At 36.8% G+C, this 22,345-nt stretch overlaps 2 protein-coding genes across 3 annotated transcripts; one reads left to right on the forward strand and one right to left on the reverse strand.

The window, feature by feature from the left end:
- Positions 1 to 4,929: 4,929 nt before the first annotated feature.
- cav3 (caveolin 3) lies at positions 4,930 to 9,166 on the forward strand. The gene is made up of 2 exons (XM_083521689.1): positions 4,930 to 5,239; positions 8,143 to 9,166. Exons 1-2 carry the CDS (start codon positions 5,129 to 5,131, stop codon positions 8,482 to 8,484), a joined length of 453 nt encoding a protein of 150 aa, XP_083377815.1. The 5' UTR covers positions 4,930 to 5,128; the 3' UTR covers positions 8,485 to 9,166.
- A 702-nt stretch (positions 9,167 to 9,868) lies between these two features.
- On the reverse strand, positions 9,869 to 20,019 carry oxtra (oxytocin receptor a). Of its 2 annotated transcripts, XR_014530238.1 has the most exons (3): positions 19,084 to 20,019; positions 11,142 to 11,892; positions 9,869 to 11,047 (listed from the first exon to the last, which is right to left on the reverse strand). XR_014530238.1 is itself a non-coding variant. In XM_083521358.1 (2 exons), the coding sequence occupies exons 1-2, from the start codon at positions 20,009 to 20,011 to the stop codon at positions 11,639 to 11,641; spliced, it is 1,182 nt and encodes a 393-aa protein (XP_083377484.1). In that variant the 5' UTR covers positions 20,012 to 20,019; the 3' UTR covers positions 9,869 to 11,638. The 2 variants fall into 2 exon arrangements, 1 of the variants encoding a protein (XP_083377484.1); XM_083521358.1 differs by having other exon boundaries at positions 9,869 to 11,892.
- Positions 20,020 to 22,345: the final 2,326 nt, after the last annotated feature.

Here is a 22,345-nt window from a genome sequence, read left to right on the forward strand (position 1 = left end):
TGCTATTAAATTCTGATAAAACGGAGATTTTGCTCATCGGCCCAAAAAATAGTACACAGAAGCTCCAGCATCTCAGCCTGCATTTAGACGGTTGTTCTGTAACTACTAGTTCAACGGTAAAAGACCTGGGAGTTATTTTAGACAGCAACTTATCTTTTAAAAATCACATCAATCAAGTTACAAAAACAGCCTTCTTTCACCTTAGAAATATTTCTAAGCTAAGAAATATGTTATCTATATCTGATGCAGAGAAGCTCGTCCATGCGTTTATGACCTCTAGAATAGACTACTGTAATGCATTACTAGGTGGATGTCCTGCATCATTAATAAACAAGCTTCAGTTAGTTAGTTCAGAATGCCGCAGCAAGAGTTCTTACTAGGTCAAGAAAATACGATCATATAACCCCAATCTTATCGTCCCTACATTGGCTTCCTATTAAGTTTCGAATAGACTACAAACTACTGCTACTCACTTATAAAGCACTAAATGGTTTGGCTCCCATGTATCTATCCAGTCTCTTAACACGCTACAATCCGTCACGCTCCCTGAGATCTCAAAACTCTGGGCTTCTAGTAGTTCCTAGAATAGCAAAGTCCACTAAAGGCGGTAGAGCATTTTCACATTTAGCTCCTAAACTCTGGAATAGTCTTCCTGACAGTGTTCGGGGTTCAGATACACTCTCCCAGTTTAAGTGCAGATTAAAAACATATCTTTTTAGCAAAGCCTACACATAACACACATCACACACATCACATCACAACCTTGTGCTCCAGAACATCTGATCACATGCACATTATCAACTTGTGCTGTTAATATCATGAACAGCAGCTACGCTAATTCCTCTCCACTGCTTCTCTTTCTCTCCCCATCCCGAGGCTTCCTGAGGTTTGGCCAGCTCCAGTCACGTCCCACCTCGTGAAGATTGTGGACCTATGGATGATCATGGAGAAGTAGATGCCGAGTGTTTAAAGGCCCTGGCATGGAGAAGCTGATGCTGGATCTATGATGATCACAAATTGTTCTGTATTGTTGAAAGATTTATGACCAAACTTTTGATGTCACCCATATGAGGATGGGTTCCCCTTTGAGTCTGGTTCCTCTCAAGGTTTCTTCCTCTTATCATCTAAGGGAGTTTTTCCTTGCCACTGTCGCCACGGCTGCTCATCAGGGACAAACGCACACCATTCACCTTCACTGTTGTTTTCTGTAAAGCTGCTTTGAGACAATGTCTGTTGTGAAAAGCGCTATACAAATAAACTTGACTTGACTTGACTTGACACCGTTGAACAAGCTGGAATTTTCCAGGAATCTCAGTGGAGGAGCAAACAGGGCTTTAGATAAAGAGGATCCCTAAGGAATTAATGAATTTCTTTATGCAATCTATCCAGTTGTTATTGGTTTTAAACCTTTAACCTTGCAGTACAGACAAATCAGGACATCCTGATCAAGAAAATGTTCCTGTATGATTTTGTCTATATATGTAAAAGCCATCAGTTTGGCCATGAGGTACCTAAATGTTGGGATTACTTTAAATCATATATGGTTTTAGTGATTAAAACTAAGCAATGCAACGGTGATCGATAACAAGGCATAGAAACGGGTTTCTAAACATTTTAATGGACAACTCATATACATTCTTATGATGCAATACTGCCCTCTTTAGTTATATAGTGATTTCACATAACTGTCTGGAGCTTTAAACTTTTATGTCTTAGTGCATTTGTATTGCTGATCTTACTTAACCTCTGCCTGATAGCGGGCAATGTTTTCATTTGAACCAAATGTCTTTCTCTGATGCCGTTAGCTATTAATGTAACAACAGACAAATGCAGCCTTTTTTTTTTTTTTACAATGAGTCTCAAAGGTTCACAGGTGTTTAATTTTCATTATACACCAAAAGCACTTTCATTAATGGTTAATGTCAATTCATTAGGAAGGGAATTCGAATCCAACTTGTGCAACTGCCAAGAATACAAAATCATCATGTAGTAGTGTAGCACCAATTACAAAAACCCACTTACAAGCTAAAGAAAATGAGCTTATAATAATGATTGGCATGCCTTAAATACTAGGATTATTTAAACGAAATGAAGTGATATGTCGATAAGATTGAAGGGCTTGAACAATGTCAAATAGTGCCTTAAATGCTGAGGTTAAAAATAAAGCAGTTTAACAAAGGTGTCCACTGAACTAGTATTGCGTGCAACTGACGTTTCAAGGTGATGGCAAGAGCATAGAGCTCACTCTAAGTGCATTGTGTATCCACACAGGTGACCTTCGAGGATGTGATTGCAGCGCCTGCATCAGTACACAGCTTTGATAAGGTGTGGTTATTGAGTCATGCTCTTTTCAAAGTGTCCAGGCTTTACTTATATTGCTTCTTTTCCTTGCTGCTGGCTGGGGCTGTAGCACTGTTGGCTGGCCTGCTCTTCTCCATCCTTAGCTTCCTGCACATCTGGTAAATAAATGAGAAAAACATCTTAGCTGACAGAATTGCATACACATTTATATATGACTTTTTATAAGTTTGATTGCATTATTATCAGTACAATTTTGAAATATTTTTCTTATAAAGAGCTCATATATAACCAACAGGTGGATAGAGATGTGGTTCTACAGAATATATTTTACACATCAGGAAGTATGTAAGCTTTGGGTGATGGAGCGAAATCAGTGAGTATAAATATTTAAATATGAGTGGTCAGTAATTAGAGGCATGATCTCTTTTTGATTTCTTCTCCCAGGCTTATAATCGCTATGGTGCAACTTCTGCTGATGAGCATGCACTGGGTAAAAGTCGTGTGGGCCAGTGTTCTGGATCTTATCATCTCTTCTTTCTTTTTTAGCCTGGGAAGATGCTATGGGTCCATCTGTATTTGCTAAACAAAAGACTAGTTCACTACAGTCAAGTCAAATCAAATCAAGAAGCTTTTATTGTCATTCCAACCATATATAGATAATGCAATACACAGTGAAATGTGGCAATGTATGACTGCACCCAGTTACTAAACACTACAGCTGCTATAAATGGTAGGGAAACATGAAGCAATTATTCTAATTATTACTCCTTTTTGTTTCCTAGTTCAGAAATCTTTTTTCACTACCTAAGAAAATTTTTTCAAAAATTCATGTAACATTCCCTTTTATTAATTCTTGAAAAACAAACCAAATATAAATAACAATGTCATCTGAAACCTTATTGAATTGTACAGCTTTTGCTAGGGGAAACCATGACACACTTCCCTGTTGTTATAAACATTTGACTCTGGCATGTCTAGCCATCAACAGTGTGGGGTATTTTTGTACCTCTCTCCACTGAGACTCGAAACCCACCCAAGCTCACAGGACACTGCAAGTATTTCTCTCATTAGTAGACCAGCAATGCTGTTTCTCTCCACGTTTCCCTTTTGGTACTACTAAATAGTTTAGAGGGTAAATACATATTTCATTATGACAAACCAACTTCTGATTTGAACTCCTGCGCATTTCTGCAAACATGTACCATCAATGATTTTATGCTAATTTCGAAGGGGATGCTATACATTTTATTTTTGGACAGTGTATTGAATTTTACAAGGCTCATTTAGGTCTTTAGAAAGTGCCGTGTTATAAATCACTGTGCATTCACGTGGAGCCTTTTTAGATTCTGCAGGCATTCTGCTATCTGCCATGAAGCTTCTAGGGCTGGCTTATCAACAGAAACCATGTCTGGTGTGGAATAATGCATTTATATTTCCCACAAATAAATAGACCTTTTTTGTAAAAAATCTAACCCTGTGAGTAATTTCTGTCATTAGTAAAGAAATCAAACTAATATAAAAGCAAAAAGAATGCTATCTGTAAAGTAGTAGCTGAATAAACCCCACAAGGTTAACACCCATTGAGTTCTTCTGAACAGCAGTTTATAAACACCGTAGTAGTTACACAGTGCTGAGGAGACTCTGTTAAGGAACTTACCTTGTGAGTAGTACCTTGTGTGTATGTTTTAACATAGTTACTGCTTAACATTTACACTGGAATTCCAATGTGCTTGTGAGATAACTGTTGCACTTATACTCAGAGGCTTAATGACCCTAAATAGTAGTCTGATGTTTGTGTAAGGTTAGTAGTAGTTGTTTTGGCTGTCAGTACTATAGCTTTTGTTAAATAGATGTTCTCATTTGTTTAATGAGGAGCTTTTTGTTGTCTTAATTCCAGCTAATCTTTGTACACAAACACAGGATCACAATCTTCACACATTTATTTTAAGCGAAACCTATTGTTTATTTGAATTCATATTATTTAATTAACAAATAGAACAGAACATTAATGCTTAGCATTCAATTTGCTTACAACAAAAACACATTTTCATCATTGTTCTTATTTTATGCTGTTTTTAAACTTTAATGAATAGGACTTTCTTATAATTTGTGTGCAAAAGATAAGTAAATCTTTGTATTCTCACTAGCACACTTAAAGTGCTAAAGTATGGGTATTAGCACTGCTACTTATCACTAAAGGAGTTCTTTAAGGAGACTGCAAACCCACTAAGTATAATTTTTTAATTGAAATCACATATAATGTGCATTTGTCACAATTAAACCTTGGCTGAGGGCTCAGTTAGTTAAAATAGCTGCATTCATTTGGTGACAACAATTTCTCTTTGAAGATAAGAAGAGATCAGTAACAGCAGTGGCTATACCACCATTATACTTATAAACTATCACCCCTCAGAGGAAATTTATGCCACTGTGCAAGTCCTGCCTGCTTGACCTCACAGCTAAGTGTTAAATCTGACATGGCCTCTGGATTTCTCTTTAAGCACTGCCTTTACGAATGTTGCACATGATAAGAGTGTAAATGATGTGTGGCACAAGGTAAAGTAAGGGTCTTCAGAAAGAAAGCGAATGCATGAGCCAGTGAAAGACAGGGACCCATTATAGAGTAGCAGGCGAGTCCAGTGCAGCTGTCCTCTAGCATTCCAGGCGTGTCCTCAGATCAGCGGCGTGAGATTCAGAGGCAACTGTTCATACACTGTTTCTGTTTAGCCGCTCGCTTGCAAGGGCATCAAATTCTCTTTATTCAAAACTTTTTACTGGGCTCAACTCTTCTCCCATTCCGGACAGCTCAGGGCCCGAGGCTACTACCATGGCAAACCAGTACAACATCAGTGAGGAGAAGATCCTTAGGGACAGTCATACCAAAGAGATTGACTTGATCAACAGGGACCCCAAGCAAATTAATGAGGATGTTGTGAAGGTACGTAGGAGCTTTGTTTACTCCTCTCTTTAAATCAATGAAGTACAAGGAGCTGAATATGGATTAGAGACCTGGTTCTCTAATAAGTATTTCTTGTCTTCTGAGGTTAAAGCTGAAAATATCAAAATTAGCATGTTAAGAGCATAACATCTCAAATGCACACAGTGTCAGTATTCCCAGGTCATTAAGCTTTGTTTTCTGCAGAACACCTCTGATCAATCATGCAAACAAGTGTTTTTAATCCATGACAGTTTAACTGACAGTAATACGAATAAGTTGATTTAAGTTGGTCCTTAGAGAGAGATCTGCTTGCGTGCACAGCTCTATGTACTGTAGCTGCAAGCCATGCCCCAAAAATAGCCCTTAGACATACTTCTGCCAGGCCCCACTATGCTGCTTTTATTTATGGAAGGCATATACGGCAGGGACAGCTAGAGCATGGTTGCTTTTTCTGCTCATATCTCAATTTGTAATGCATTTATATATTTGTCATAAAGAATCATAAAGAATCATTAAGAATCATTAAGAATCATCCTTCATAAAAAAAATCATCATTCTAATGTTTATATACTGTTTGTACTGGTTTAAAAAGAGAACTGCATTTGCTGGGACACTAAATAACGATTGGTGGAAGTTGAATGACTCAAGTGTTATGCATGCTGTGTACTCATGTTGATAGCAACCTCCATGTGTTGAATTACTATGACACAACCGTATACAGCACTTGGACCATTTCTATATAGAATTATTCCATTGACTCAATTAAACAAATGAAAAATACTCTATGCTTATATTCTGATTTAAAAAATAAATAAATAAATAAACAAATACACCTAAAATACTATGAATAGAGGAATTATAATGTTCAATTTCTACTTATATTTAATATTTAAATATTTATTCTGTTATTTTGTATTAGGCTTAAATGCAATATTATGTCAAAAACAGCAAGACTGAGATCAAGATTGCTTACACTAATGAAGACATGCAGGTGTTGTCTGTAGAGTGGACCTGCAGACTGTGTATAATTATATTTTAGTAACATTATTATATAATAGCATGTTATTTAATAAATGCTGATGACAGGCTCTCTCAAGTCAGATGGAGTCAGACATGCAAACAGTTCCTTATATAAGAGCTAATATGTAGAAGCCTACATATGTCCTGCTATAAATATAGCAGCTTTTCACAGACTGAACAGTTTAACAGACTGAAATAGTCGAGCTTAATGCTTTGGGAAATTTATCAGGAGTTCATGTGTTTAAGGACAAATCACCAGTGTAAATATAGTAGAGTGAATAGGCTACAGTTCTCTCTTATACAAGCTGTATTATTTGACCAAATATAAGTGAATACAGTCTCCCTCAGTAATTAAATCAGTGCCATATCGCTTTTTTTCTACATATCGTTTTAATCGTTTTGTTTTAACAAATGCCCAGATCAGCTGATGCTGTGGAGATAATGCTTGACAATAAGATGCGACAAATTAAATATGGTCTAAGTGTCCCAGTGTTAGCCGTGGAGACTCTGAACGAATTACTTGACAATTACAGTCTGACCTTTTGTACTGAAAGGTTGCTTTTGACCTGAGCTCTTCTAATAGTGTTAACCCCCATGTTCTGTTTTGGTCTAAATGTAATACAATTATATTGCAAACCTGAAACTTTATGTATTTGTCTAAAACATGAAATGTGTGTTAATTCTGTGTATGTTATTATTATTATTATTATTATTATTATTATTATTATTATTATTATTATTATTATTATTATTATTATTGTTGTTGTTGTTATTATTATTATTTATATTATTATATATAATTTTATAATGGGTATTATTCTATATATTTTACTAGATATATTGTCAAGACATTGAATATAATAATAATATTAATAATAATAATAATAATAATAATAATAATAATAATAATAATAAAGAAAAACATTGGTAATATGGTATAAAAAATTGTTATTTCACTCTCCTGACATTTATCTGATTTTTTATTTTTTTTTTTTACCCCTAATTGTATTATTTGTATAAATATTATTTAAAAAAATAATATTAAACATAACTTTACATGAAGATAAACTTGATACTTGTACACCACCTTATTTTCAGTTCGTCATCATGTGGCAGCCATACGATGTATAAAATCATGCATATACAGATTAAGTGTTTCACTTAATGTTCACAACAAACATATGGAACAAAGAACTGGGGAAAACATAATCTCACTGACTTTGGTGATCTCACTGACAGTGGCATGGTTGTTAGTGCCAAACAGACTGGTACGAATATTTTTTTAAACTACTGATCTCCTGGAAGTTTTTTTTTTTTTTTTTTTATAAAAATCAGTCACTATTTTACAAACAAATGTGCACAAAATATGTAAAGATTTTCACTGACTAGCAGTTCTGTTGGCTTAAACAGCCTGTTGATAAAAGAGAGGAGAAAGGTCAAAAGGTTTAAACTGCCTGAAAGGCTACAGGTGTCTACAATAACCACTGTTTACCTTTGTGGTGAACAGGCAAGCAGGATACTCAGCAAGTTAAACATTGAGGTGGATGGGCATCAAGAGCGGAATTCCATATTGGTTTCTACCCGATTAAGAAAACTAAAGGCTATAATCGGCACAGGATCACAAACTGGAAAGTTGAATCTTTAACCCTAATCTTTAAAAATCATTGAGCTTAAATCTTTTCCACATTCTGGTGTTTGATGTTTAACTAAAAGTCTTCACTGTATCTTTAATGATTTTGTGTTTAACGAGGTACAGGCATTCTTATTAAAGTAAATGGTAAATGTATATTGCAAATATGTTTTGTAGTCACATCATTGAAAATAGTCTCAAATCAATACAACATTTATTATAAAGAGGTAAACAGTTTAATCTTCATGTGCAGGTGGAGTTTGAGGATGTGATTGCCGAGCCTGATGGCACACACAGTATGGATGGAGTGTGGAAAGCCAGCTACACCACCTTCACCATCTCCAAGTACTGGTGCTACCGCATACTGTCCGCCGTCTTTGGTATCCCAGTTGCGCTGCTGTGGGGATTCTGCTTCGCCTGCATCTCATTTTGCCACATCTGGGCCGTCATGCCCTGCATCAAGAGCTACCTGATTGAAACCCAGTGCCTGAGTCGAATCTACTCACTCTGCATCCACACATTCTGCGACCCCTTCTTTGAGGCACTGGGGAAAGTATTCAGCAGCATACGAGTGGCGCTTCGCAAGGAGGTGTAGGGGCTATAGACACAATGTTCTTAATTGCTGTCAGGGAAATTGGGTGTTCTTTTGGTTTTGTTTTATTTTTATATATGAGGTCAGAACTTGATGGCCTTATCCCCCATCACCCTAATATGAATAAAGATAGGTAGATGTTCATAATGGTGACTGAATGCTGCTGCTTAGACATTTTTTGAGGTGTCACATGCAGTTCACCTTGAGTTACTCACCTGTGCATAGAAATGCTTATGTTAAAGAGAATTTTATAGTGGAGAGCAGATGACTTATTAGATTATTAGAAGTCTTATGTGTTTATGTGGTAAGACTTTCTCTCTGAGTGCTAACTATTATCATTATCATTATTAAAGGTATTGAATACAAGCTAATTAATTTTCTGTATTCCTGAAATGTCGAAAAAGTAAATGAAAAAAAGATGAACTTGTGAGTGGAATGATACAATCCTCATGTTCTTGCCTTTATAAATTAGATGAATATAGATCTCCCGATTTATCACGTGTGACATGGACTGTTCACAAATTAAATAGATTTTATAAAGTCAAACTGTCCTACTCTTCTTATTAATAATACTTAATATAAATATTTGTTGTTTCTGCATTTTAAATCTCCTGATTGTCTTGATATCAACTTTCATTCGTAGAACAAAATTATTCAGGCTTGAATAAAGTTACAAAAATCCTGACTCAGTGTGATTCATTTTACAAAATATACAGCAATAAACAGATTTTTTTTTTTCATTTCATGATGTTAATAAGTTTCTTATTCAACAATTAGATTAGTTTGGATGACGAGAGATATCCGAGCTCTGGACATGATTGAATTAATTGCAAAAATCAGCATTTATTGTGCCAGAGATTTTTTTCGTGATTTAGTTTCCTTCCAAGTACAAATCTATTGTTTGTATGTTCATGCATTTAAAGTTTTTTTTGTAACCGAATCTTTTTAAGGAGATCATTATCCGAACACAAAGTGGAAAGAGTAGATAAAAGGAAAGTCTCTGTGGAGATCATGCGTGCCTGAAAAGTGGTAAGTGTGTTCAGCCTTTTTTCTACATGTTCTCTGTTTTTCCGATGCTCTTATGAGCTTCCATTCATTATATCAGTTATTACCAAATTTGCACTCATTGAATTCTGTTGAAATCTAGAACAATCTTAACATTCACCATCCACAGCATGTGTTAAGGCTCGAACTCTGAAGAATTACAAAAGAGAATAAGTGTTGAGTTTAGTGTCAAGCTAAAAATATCTCTGATATCTGAAAGTCCAGCTTTGAATGATGTCAGCTGAAGATGTTTCTACTTTACAGATTAAACAAGGCATGGGAAATTAACCAAGCTCTTTCATTTACTTAGATAGCTGTAAGTTAACATTCAGTCACAGTCACATTTGATAGCACATACACTTTATTTTCAATAAATTACTTAATATTCTGATTTATATTAATAGTAAATATGACTGCTGTTTTCAGAAGTTGAATTCAGTAGCATTTTGACTGAGGAAAAAACACTGTGAAAGAAGCAAAATCATTGAACAATCATTTTACAGAAAATTTTACATTAAGGCATTTCTTTCTTATAGCAAGTGAGAAGAGTTATGCTAGATTTCTGTGTTGTTGGACAAACAACACAGAACACAACCTGCCTTCAAATATCTTTTGAGAGAAACATTTAAAATTTTACATCAATAAATCAGAGTTTTCTGACTCGGGTCATTTTATCTCTCTTGACATTACAAAAGTGTATGATTAAATGTAAATGATTATGATATAGCATGTGGCTGTGAGAAATAGCAGTGAAACTGATCATTAAGATGCTGTTGGGTGAGTAAAATAGATAAATGTATAATTTGTCATGAACAAAGAAAAGAAAAGTAGTTCTGTGCTCTTACTTGGCTCTCTAATAATAAGTAGACCAAACAAAACTGTTAAAAAACTTGAATTGCTACAGACATTACTGTCCAGTTGATACTGTAACATGATTTTTAGTCCTGATTATTGACTTAGAATATGCAAGTAGAGCCACAAAATACAAGCAGTTTTCACAAGATATGACTTCAAACAACAAGAAAAGTAAACTATGTAATACTCTTGTTCTTTTTTAATTGAATGTTGTTGAATGACCAAAATGACTGAATAATATATTTACCGTATTTTCTGGACTATAAGCCGCTACTTTTTTCCCACGCTATGAACCCTGCGGCTTGAACAACGAAGCGGCTAATATGTGGATTTTTCCGGGGTTTTTCTCGGTTTCACAAGCTTCAAGCCAAAAAACTGAGCCCCATAAAATCAGACCAATGAAATTGCCAAACGGGTTCAGGTGAACCAATAAAATTCTTTATATTAAATCGCACTCCCACTGAATCGGTGAATCGGGCCACACATAAATATGGTTTAGGTTCCTCTGACGTTTTACCTGCCGCTCACTCGGACTGTCTACAGGAAATGCGAATCATTCATCATGCTGAAAAAACGCACTTCACCTGTGTTCTGAGCTGCACGGCATCGGGAGAAAAACTTCACCGATGGTGATTTTTAAACGCACGACGATGCCAAAAGATAAACTCTCGAGAAAAATTGTTGTAAGAGGAAGGAGGAAGACAGTGAACAATGACTTTCTTGGTAGGCTACTGTTTAGATACAAGTCGTGTAACAGACACTGTCTTTCGTTAAAGCTTGTGTAAAGTTAATTAGTTTCAATGTAGGAACCTGTGGCTTATAGACAGGTGCGGCGTATTTATGTTTAAAATTAAAATCTTTCTAAAATTTAGAGGGTGCGGCTTATATTTGGGTGCACTTAATAGTCCGGAAATTACGGTAGGTGACAACCAGGAAAAAAAATTCTTTTCAATAAGGCCTTTCTATTGGAAGCCAAAATGCAAAGATGTTTTGAAAGTCTGCAGCCAGGCGTTTTCTTGGCTGCATTTATACTGTAGTAGCGTGCCATCTGCTTTGACATTAAAATCACCCTTTTCTCATTCTGATTGTGGTATTTTTTTTTTCTGTCCAGGAATAATCACAGCGATAGAGCTTCCAACAGTGTCCAAAAGTGAGCTTCATTAGGTTCCTCTCAATGTGTTTACAACCATCTGTGCACATCACTGTTCCATTCAGTGTGAGTCTATGCCCAGTCTTTATGTGGGATAAACATTAAAGTTTATGTGGACAATGTCTGGGTAATGCTTCTCTGGCTGCCTGTGCTCTTCATGACGTAAGTAGAGGAGTTGCTCTTGCGGCTCGAGTTGTGCTCCAGATCATAGCGGCACTGAGAGGACTTCAGGTAGCGTGCCGGACAGCACAGAAAGGTTTGCTTCAGGTCATGGAACAGGTGTCCAGCAAAGCACATGTAGATCCAGGGGTTACAACAGCTGTTTAAACTGGCCAACAGCATGGAGATGATGAAGGGCATTGCTGTAGGAGGAGAGAATAAGCACAGTTTATTTTTTTTTAACTACTGAACTCAGCAAGCACCATCAGATTCAGGATTGTATTTCAGTTTATTTAACAGTTATTAGCTAATATGTTTTTAAGTTACAGATATAGAGCCATGGGCCTCCTGCTGTTGTTCTATGAAACTACAAGCAGAATATATTCACCTTCAACCAACAATTTTGAAGATATCCATACCTTGAACAGATACTTCCATACAAGGTGTGGATATCCATGCTAAAAACCAGAACGCATCTGAAGAATGTAAACCATCTAGACACTCTGTACTATGTAAATTCCTTTCCTATGGCATTGATCTTTAATCTTTTTGATCTGGCATTGATGAGATTAAAACCTTTTTTTCCCCCTAAAAAATATTCCTTTTGTGGTTAAATGGTTCAGCTGTCCAGAAATTCTGGATGAAAATCAAGACATCCCATTATGATGGGTTTTGGTAAAAGATCTCTATAGATGCCAGTGCGATTTTATTCCCAGCATATGACAATATATCAGACAGTAATCCGCAATAATTGCTTTTGTTTTTTAATATCCAGAATAGGGTCATGGTCATCGTAAGACATCGTCAAAACAATTTTTTACAAATTACACCTGCAGCAAATTCAGCACAGTCATAAAGTATAAAAATAATACATTGCACTTGATCTTAACAGGAACCCTCGAGTCACAAGACAGCAGCGCTATTCACTGTGCCACCATGCTGCCACTACCACCAACAAATTAATTAAAACTGAACTAGTCATATCAGAAAGAGCATGTCTTTAAATGGGGTAGCATTGAATTTTACCTTTACTTGAACTTGGACACCCAAACCAGTTCCAGCATGGCACAAAGACAGCCCAAAAAAGATATGGTTTACATGGACTGGAGTGTAAGATCTCCACTCTAGAATTTTTACTATACCATACTGAAAACCTTGTCATGAACTGGAATGCAAAACCTCTTATAAAATTAACGTGATATGGTCCTGCACCCTGTGAAATCTGAATATTTTTATAGGACATGGACAGCAGCTAGATTAACCACAATACCACAATAAATGGCTGGTGTGTTTATTCTTCACATTTTATGTCTGATCTCAGTTTTAAATGTGTTAAAAGCATGTATCTTTTTTAAAAGACTACCAGCTTTCCACATCAGAGGAGATTCATGTACACTAAAACATGTCCCTTTTCTAAACTCACTTTACATTATATTGTCCACACATCACTCTTCACAAAGTCTGCATTTAACTAATGCTCCTTAGCTGGCCATGACAGCTGTATAAAAAAGTTAAATTCACACCACAGTTCTCGTGCTTGGCAAAGATTGAATGTTTTCATTATGTGCCTGGATGAAAGCTTCCATATTTGATACAATAACCTTACACGGCATGCAGGGCAGAGCTCAGGAGATGACAGTCCATGGTAATCAAATAGTAAAGGACTTATTAGTCATGAGTCTAAACATTTTGGCAAAGCAAATCAAAGGATCGACTCAGCAGAACAGATGTCCTAGGAGATTGATGTGAATTCTCTTTTTGTCATCAGCCCAAATGTTTCAGAATGCAATGGACTGCAAGTCTCTCAGGGCTATTAAATATAGTTCAACAACAAAAAGCAGCAGCTACAAAGCCATGTGAAGCTTCATGTGAACTACATCCTGTTTTGGCTGTTATAACAGAAAACTTGTACAGCAATTTCTCTGTTGTGTCTGCAGTTTTACTAATGGTGTTAGAGACTTAAAGTACTTGCTCCTGGAAGCACTTTCTCACTCACTCACTCACTCACTCACTCACTCACTCACTCACTCACTCACTCACTTACTCACTCACTCACTCACTCACTCACTCACTCACTCACTCACTCACTCACTCAATCAATCATTCATTCAATCACAAACTCACTGAATCACTCACTGACATTACTCAATGAATCAATTTTTATATCACTTACTCACTCAGTCATTGTACAATGTACCATCTGTGAGTCGTCACTCACACAGTTGGACATAATCATTTACACATTCATTCAGCCTCTCATTTAATCAATAAATCACTCACCTATTTAGTCAGTCCCCTCATTTATTCCATCACTGATCCTGAGCCCTTCTGCTTTCCAGATTTGCCTGATCTATTCTGATGTTTTACTTTTGGATGGAGTTCTCATTTGAAAGCCAGTTGCTGTTGCTGAGGTTGGTCCCACATTACTGTGGTGTCAATTTGCACTCAAGTATCCTTTAGAAAACTCTTAATAACTTCAACAATAAAAACTTAAAAAAAAAAAAAAATTATTTTCCTGGTTGCACTTTTTGGCTATAAAATACACAGTAATAGAATTATTTAGAAACACACTATCTGGTGACACTCAGATGAGAAGTGATTTTCTATATTTTCTATGTATGTTTTGCTCTGGTATATATATTTTATCATCTCAGGGAATTGTTCCTTGCCCCCATCTTTGGAACGGCAAGAAAAACTTTGTTCATGCTTTTGTTACATCTAGATTAGACTTCTGTAATGCTTTACTGTCTGGGTGTTTGAGTAAGTGCATTAATAAGCTTCAGTTTGTCCAAAATGCATCAGCAAAAGTCTTTACAAGATCAAAAAAAATCTCTGTACCATTATGATCCCCCATGTCTAATTAGATCAAAAGGTGCAGGCTATTTGTTGGTACCTCAAATAATGAAGACCACAGCAGGGGGCAGATCTTTCTCATATAAAGCCCCACAGTTATCGAACAGCCTTCCAATCAGTGTTTGGGACTCAGACACAGTCTCAGTGTTCAAGTCGAGGCTGAAAATATATTTATTTAGTCAAGCTGTTGTCAAGTGTTTGGTAAACTGGAGGTGACTCTGTGCAGCTGGGGATGGTTTTTCATCAATAGCCTGGGGATCCATGAAAATACTGAGTAAAAAAGGAGCATTATGGATGGATTTGAACTGTACCTTATGCCACACTTAATGCAACAGTCTTTTACACTGACACAATACTACAGTTTGCATTTGAATCACCATTACCGCACACCTCGACAAACACTTATAAAGAACAGTCTCATTCATTCTTTCTTACTACTGCTTTGAGACAATGTCTACTGTTAAAAGCACTATACAAATAAAAATGTATTAACTAAATTTAATTGAATTTAATTAAAATGAATTGAATTGGATGTTTGGCTTGCTTAGTATGAAATACCTTTTTTACCTTTTATACCTTTTTTTTAATTCTGGTAAATAGACAAGAAGACTGATAAATATTGCAAAATATATAAAAAAAAAAATATATATATATATATATATATATATATATATATATATATATATATATATATATATATATATATATATATATATATATATATATATATATATATATTGCATAAAGACACCTGTCCACCATTGGTAATACACTAAGAGGTCATGGTTTGAAATCATGCATGGCATGGAAGGTTCCCCTGCTTAAACCAGCACATGTCCAGGCACTTCTTAAGTTTGCCAATGACCATTTGGATGATCCAGAGGAGTCATGGGAGAAAGTCATGTGGTCAGATGAGACCAAAATAGAACTTTTGGGTCATAATTCCACTAAACGTATTTGGAGGAAGAAGAATGATGAGTACCATCCCAAGAACACCATCCCTACTGTGAAGCATGGGATCATGTTTTGGGGGTGTTTTTCTGCACATGTGACAGGGCGACTGCACTGTATTAAGGAGGGGATGACCAGGGCCACGTATTGCGAGATTTTCCCTCAGTTAGAGCATTGAAGATGGGTCGAGGTTGGGTCTTCCAACATGACAATGACCCGAAGCACACAGCCAGGATAACCAAGGAGTGGCTCTGTAAGAAGCATATCAAGGTTCTGGCGTGGCCTAGCCAGTCTCCAGACTTAAACCCAATAGAGAATCTTTGGAGGGAGCTCAACCTCCGTGTTTCTCAGCGACAGGCCAAAAACCTGACTGATCTAGAGGAGATCTGTGTGAAGGGGTGGGTCAAAACCCCTTCTGCAGTGTGTGCAAACCTGGTGAAAAACTACAGGAAACGTTTGAGCTCTGTAATTGCAAACAAAGGCTACTGTACCAAATATTAACATTGACTTTCTCAGGTGTTCAAATACTTATTTGCAGCTGTATCATACAAATAAATAGTAAAAAAAATCATACATTGTGATTTCTGGATTTTTTTTTTTTTAGATTTTGTCTCCCACAGTGGACATGCACCTACGATGACAATTTCAGACCCCTCCATGATTTCTAAGTGGGAGAACTTGCAAAATAGCAGGATGTTCAAATACTTATTTTCCTCACTGTATATAATATATATATATATATATATATATATATATATATATATATATATATATATATATATATATATATATATATATATATATATATATATATACACACACACAAAAAAAAAATTATTTTAATTTATTTGAATTAGTGTGGATGTGTACTACAGTATAAATCGCTGTGATTGAGCTACAAAGAAGTAAATCTTTTACGTATTTTGTACAAATTCTTTCCACCAAAAAGTATTCTTTCACATGATGTCATCTATTTAACAGCCCGATGCACACTTTGCAGTTGAATGAGTTCAGTTTGTCACTCAACACAACTTCCTTATATCAATATTTTTCTTATTTAATTGAAAGTGCAGAGACATGGGAATGTTCCGTGATAAAACTGGAGGCGCAAAGTGCCATGACAAGTCCAAGTCCATGCAGTTTTTCATCTACAACCAAAAACTAAATGTCAGTCAGAGGAATTCAACTGGCGTACATACAGCTTGCTCTGGTCAAATCAATTCAGTCTAACTGAAAATCAGTCAAGGTATAAGCAGCATTATAAGTAAGAAGAAGCAGCTCACAACAATTGTCTGAGACACTTCATTCATATTGAACAATATTTGTATGAGGATATAATTTAGTTGGTAACTTTATGAAATGTTACCACAGACCGTAAGTATATAATTTGAAATGTTATAAATCAAGAGGTCGTGTAATGCTCTCCTTCATCTGTTCATAATTCTGCTTTTATAACGCAGCCAATGCATGCCTTTGACTTCACAGGGGGAGATAAAGCTCTCTCTTTTTTATTGCATATCATAGCTCTTTCTATATCAACATCCAAATCCTTGAACTTCGCTCATTTTGCAATCATCACACATTTCAGCTAATAACAAACGTTGTCTAAAAGCATGGTGAATCATCTGAAGAAATCATGACACCACATGCAATATATTTTTATGCTAATCAAGCTGATTTAGACTTTCTATTATATAACAGATAGACCTAAAGCAGGAACACAGACTCATTAATGTTGCAGTCTTGTGTTATCTTCATGCTGATGATTTGTAGTGTTTGGATATCACACTGGGTAAAATTAAGGTACACTCTGTACCTTAGGCTTTCTTAAGAAAAAAAAAATAGGATCTGTTTAGAAGCATGTTTCTTGTAAAAAAAAAAAAAAAAAAAGTTGTGACCACCTACTGCTACAAAACGAACAATGTAAAAAATTAAATGCTGGTCTTTTTGTACATATGAGAGACTCAGGTTTAAAAATTTCTAAATCTACTTTGTGGCTCACTGGTGCGTGATTTACATATGAGTCAGAGCCCTGCAACCCTCTGAGACTGTGCCTGTTACTGTGCCCGCATTTAATGCCTGATCTTGATGATAAATGAATATAACATATAGCTGAAAAACCTGCTGGGAGTACAGTATTGATGCAGCTGCATTGTTGTTACTATTACCAGCCTCTTGTTAAATACTACAGCTGTGAAGGATTTAATGGGTAAACTCTCTGGATGGTAGGCACTTTAAACCTTCTTGCACAGATTTCAGCATCTTCAGAATTAATAAACAAACAAACTGTAATGTGTTGACAGGATATGATACTCTTTTCCATCATTATAATACTTTTTCTATTATTGCTAGATAGCAAGGGATATGCAGGAAAGTAATTGAAAAACAAATGACTTGTATCCTACACAATTACAGTAATATAAAATCCTATTATGCATAGATTGATATATATATATATATATATAAATAATGTGTGTGTGTGTTTGTTTGTTGAAATTGTGTTTTGCTTACTTAAAGGAATACATATGTTGCTTTTATGCATTTTCCTAAAGCATATATGAGATAAAGAGCATAAATATACATCTATAAATAACTGACTATATTTGTGAAACTCTGTAGTACTTTCAATTATTCAACTAAAAATTCCAAACACAAAACACAACTTCTTTCAGATAGACTGATGCTCATATTTGACCAGATTGACCTCCAAAACATTCAAAGAATGGGTAGCAATATTTATCAGAGCAATATACTCAGATATTAGAAGGCATTTTCCATCACTGAATATCATTTGAGAAATATAAATCTTATTAGCAGCAGCATCATTGGTGGGATATGGTGGAACATGAATTATGTCTAATGCTGATCATGGTCATGATTTAAAGGTCTGCACTCCTGCTAAATATTAATAGACTGCATTTGCCCAAGGGCGTTTAGAGCCTTTATATGTCCAATGGTAAATGTAAAACAGTTGTCACTGACCTTATAGCTTTACCAGATTCATTCACGCAAATTCAGTCCGAATATATAATTTTGCCATAAAACGCTTATGAGAATTCTCTATATTAAAAGTATATATTTAAAATACTTTTTTTTATTTGACAAAAGATCGCGAAATTAAACTGATTTTATAGTATGAAACATTGTTAAATATTTGTAGTGTGTTTGTCATATAAATGTTTTTGGAAGACATTCATGCACACACATTTGCATTTATCTTGAGCTATGAAATACAGAAAGGATTTTTGCTTAGCAGAGACGCTTAAGTTGTATAATTCATCACATTTCATGAAGTAAAGTAGGTCACCGAAAACACCAGATCCATCATCAAAGTGCTGCTGGATACTTGGCGGAAAATTGAACAAGAGAAACTAAATTCTTTGCATGTATATTAATCTCAAGCCTTTTAATATGAAAAGGGCGGTTTGTGTAATATTTCATTTAATTTTCTTTCCTTTTTTATTCTTTCATTCCTTTTTCTTTAGTAAGCTACACAATCACTGACTTATTCAGAGTAGGCGCTAAGCGCAACATGGATGCGCTGGAGCGCGCTATACCCGACGCTCTCACGGAGACGAGAAGGAACTCACCCTCCCGTGGCGCAGCTGGATCCCACGCCGACCACATCTGCACGAAGAAAAACGGCGTCCAGCACACGATGTACGCCAGCACGATGACGAACGTCATTTTGACGGTGGTGATCTTGGCCTTGGAGATGAGCCTGACGCTGCTGACGCGCGCCAAAAGCGCACGGTTCCGCGTGGCCGTGGGAGTCAGAGTGACGACCTGCTGCTCGCGCTTGGTCTTCAGCTTAAAGTTCTGCCAGATCTTGAAGCTTATGAGACCGTAGCAAACGCTCAGGATAGCCACAGGAATGATGTAGACTGTGAGGCTGATCCAGGTGATGTAGGCTTTGGCGCCCCACGGCTGCACAAAATCGCCCCAGCAGTCGTAAACTCCAGATCCGACCTCCCGGAGAGAGAAAATGTACACCTGCGGGATGCTGAAAAACAAGCTGAGCACCCAGGACAACACCACGTAGCAGCGGTCTTTCCGCTTGTGCAAGGAGCGCAGCGGCTGACAGATGGCCAGGCACCTATCTATGGACATCAGCACGAGCATGTAGGTCGAGGCAAACATGCCGACAATTTGGAGGTACTTCACAAGTCTGCACAACAAATCGGGCCCGTAAAAGCGGAAGGTGATGTCCCAAATGAGCTGAGGCAGCACCTGGAAGATTGCCACCACCAGGTCGGCGATGCTTAGGTGCTTCATGAAGTAGTACATGCGAGACTGGCCATGCTTGGCCGTGTGAATGGCGAACAGCACGCACAGGTTCCCGGCGAGAGCTAAGAACAAGACCAGGGCCAGCACAGTGACCTCCACTTTGGCCACCTCCTCATTGCGCTTCAAAGGATTCACCGTTTGATTGGCGAGATCCGTGTCGTTGCCGAAGCTCACGTTCCTCCAGGACTCGTTGAGAGCCCAAACGTCCTGCTCTTTAAGAGTTACCCCCATGGTACAGACACGTCTGGATGCTTGGTAACTTTCCCCACAGCGCGCGCTGCTTTCTTCTATGTGGAGCAATCGATTTCTCCAGTCATGCTGAGGGTACGAAATGTCTCAGCCACAGAGGTAAACTATAAAGCGCACACGGACAAAAGAAAAGTGCAATCAAATGTAAATTGATCAGAGTCGTCCACGAAGGCACTTCTAGACTAATTATCCCTCACTTTATACCAAAAGAAGTATATGTAATATAATCTTCAAAATCACAGGATTGAGAGTTTAAAATTTTACGTCTAAAGGTGTACAAATATGAGTACTTACAGAGGGTGTGCATTTTGCAGCCGGTCCTACAACTGACGTTAGTATGAAAGGAAAGTCCTTGAAGAGAAGCCCCTGTTCACCCCCCCTCCCCCCTCCCTACTTCTTCTTCTTCCTCCTCCTCTTCCTCTCTCTCTCTGCCACTCTCTCTTTTTCTCTCAACACACACACACACACACACACACACACACACACACACACACACACACACACACACACACACACACACACACACAAAAGGTTAGATAAAAACCCATCACGATATTTATACCCTTCTGATCAACATAGAAACCTACCCACGATTTCCACTAGATGTCCACATGCCTCACTGCAGTTGATTAAGAACTCATTTATACAGTATATCCTATTAATGGGATTTTAAACAAGCACCTGGTGTAAAAATGACTGCTTGTGCTTCTCCTCCCCACCACCTCGCAACAGCAAATGCAAATGTTATTCTACCCACAAAATGCTATTCGGCCAAAAAAAAGAAAAGAAAAGAAATGCCATTCATTATTCCATCTGCTACAGATGAATTGCACAACTTCATAGATTGAAGAGTGGTTGTTTTCAGTCCAGTTGGGTGAATTCCGTATCCAAAATTATAGTGTACAAAGTTTTGTTTAAACTGGTAAATTACTATTTAGATTGATGTAACAGTATGCACTATTTTTATTAGACTATACAAGTGTATATGGCCTTACACAAACATAACAATGACCCTGGGGCCACCGCTAGTGAGGTGAAAGCTGCGGGCAATTATACATGTCCAAAGCACTTGTAAAGGCTAAACAAAATTCCATAAGCCCCTTGCTTTGACTGGCAGTTGTATGCATATGTTAACACATCCAAATTTAAGCAGAGTTTTGGCAAACCTACAAAATCACAGCATTTATGATGAAGGTTAAAAACTAGCTTAGTCCACTTTCCATGGTTTGTAAGATAGAGTGTGATGAGTGGTTTAAATGTCTTTCAATTTCTGTCAGGCAAAAAAAGTGATTTCAAAAATGACAGAAAAAGGAGAGAGGCAGTGAGTAGTGAAGAAGCCCGGAGGATAAGCACTTTTTCAAGAAAGATAAGTGCTTTAAATGAAATAGCTAGTAGTAGTTTCATTCTACAGACTTCTGGTGCTTGGGGCCAGCTACATGATTTTGTAAGAAATTCTGACTGTGGTTTGCATGCGGCTGTATGCTTATTATTATGCTCTATCCATCTTGTTGACCATTGTGAGCTTGCATATTTGTTTTCAGTTTGTTTTCATTTTCAGTTGCTTTCTTTTTACATAACAAAAAAGAGAAAAGTATAGATAAATCAGCCCTTTTCAAAAAGAAAATTAAAAGAGTTGTGAGCAAACTGTTTGGGGGGACAAGAATTCCAAACTACCGCCCAGCCTGAATCCATTTTTCATGGTGAAATATGCCTGCTTGTTTTTATAAATACAATTTTACATATTCAATTGAAGCCACTGAGTGCAGGGACATTGCTTTCAACCCATTCATTTTCTCTTTCAGAGATTGGTTGTTCATGTCAAGGCCCAGAAGACATTCTGGCAAAGCCAGAAAGTGTGATCAATTACAGATCCTCAAAATGAAAAGTGACATACAGTTAATCACCTCTCACATCTCTAATACCAAAATTAAATTGCTGACCTTTCCTTTTATCCCTTTTTTCTTTTACTGTGTTACAATTTATTATAGATTTCCTTTATGCTGTATTTTGAAATGGATATGTACCCTGCCATGTGGGTCTGGAATAAAATTACAAGTATTATATTTTTCTGATGTCTTTACCATGAATACAGATGTCGGTTTAATCACTGTTTCTGTGGAAACACAGTCAGATGTTCAGTCTGTGACTGAAACTCTTGAATCCATGATGCAGCTATAAACCCAAACTGAAATCACATAAGACACTGAGAGCTTATCTTCTTGCTGTATTGTACTAAAATATAGGGCCAGATGGTGCTGCTTTATATTTGTATTCATGCCATACAGAATGGTACAGTATAACTATACAGATAACTGT

This window comes from Silurus aristotelis (genome assembly GCF_946808225.1).
Source record: "Silurus aristotelis genome assembly, chromosome: 2".
Classification (NCBI taxonomy): domain Eukaryota; kingdom Metazoa; phylum Chordata; class Actinopteri; order Siluriformes; family Siluridae; genus Silurus; species Silurus aristotelis.

What these genes read in the sequence shown, in the direction of transcription:
- cav3 (XM_083521689.1), top strand. Translation starts at nt 5,129, where the DNA reads ATGGCAAACCAGTACAACATCAGTGAGGAGAAGATCCTTAGGGACAGT. An exon ending in TTAATGAGGATGTTGTGAAG is followed by an intron (nt 5,240 to 8,142) that starts GTACGTAGGAGC and finishes CTTCATGTGCAG; the next exon opens with GTGGAGTTTGAGGATGTGAT.
- oxtra (XM_083521358.1), bottom strand. Translation starts at nt 20,011, where the DNA reads ATGGGGGTAACTCTTAAAGAGCAGGACGTTTGGGCTCTCAACGAGTCC. An exon ending in TCCAGCTGCGCCACGGGAGG is followed by an intron (nt 11,893 to 19,083) that starts GTGAGTTCCTTC and finishes CTCCTCCTACAG; the next exon opens with CAATGCCCTTCATCATCTCC.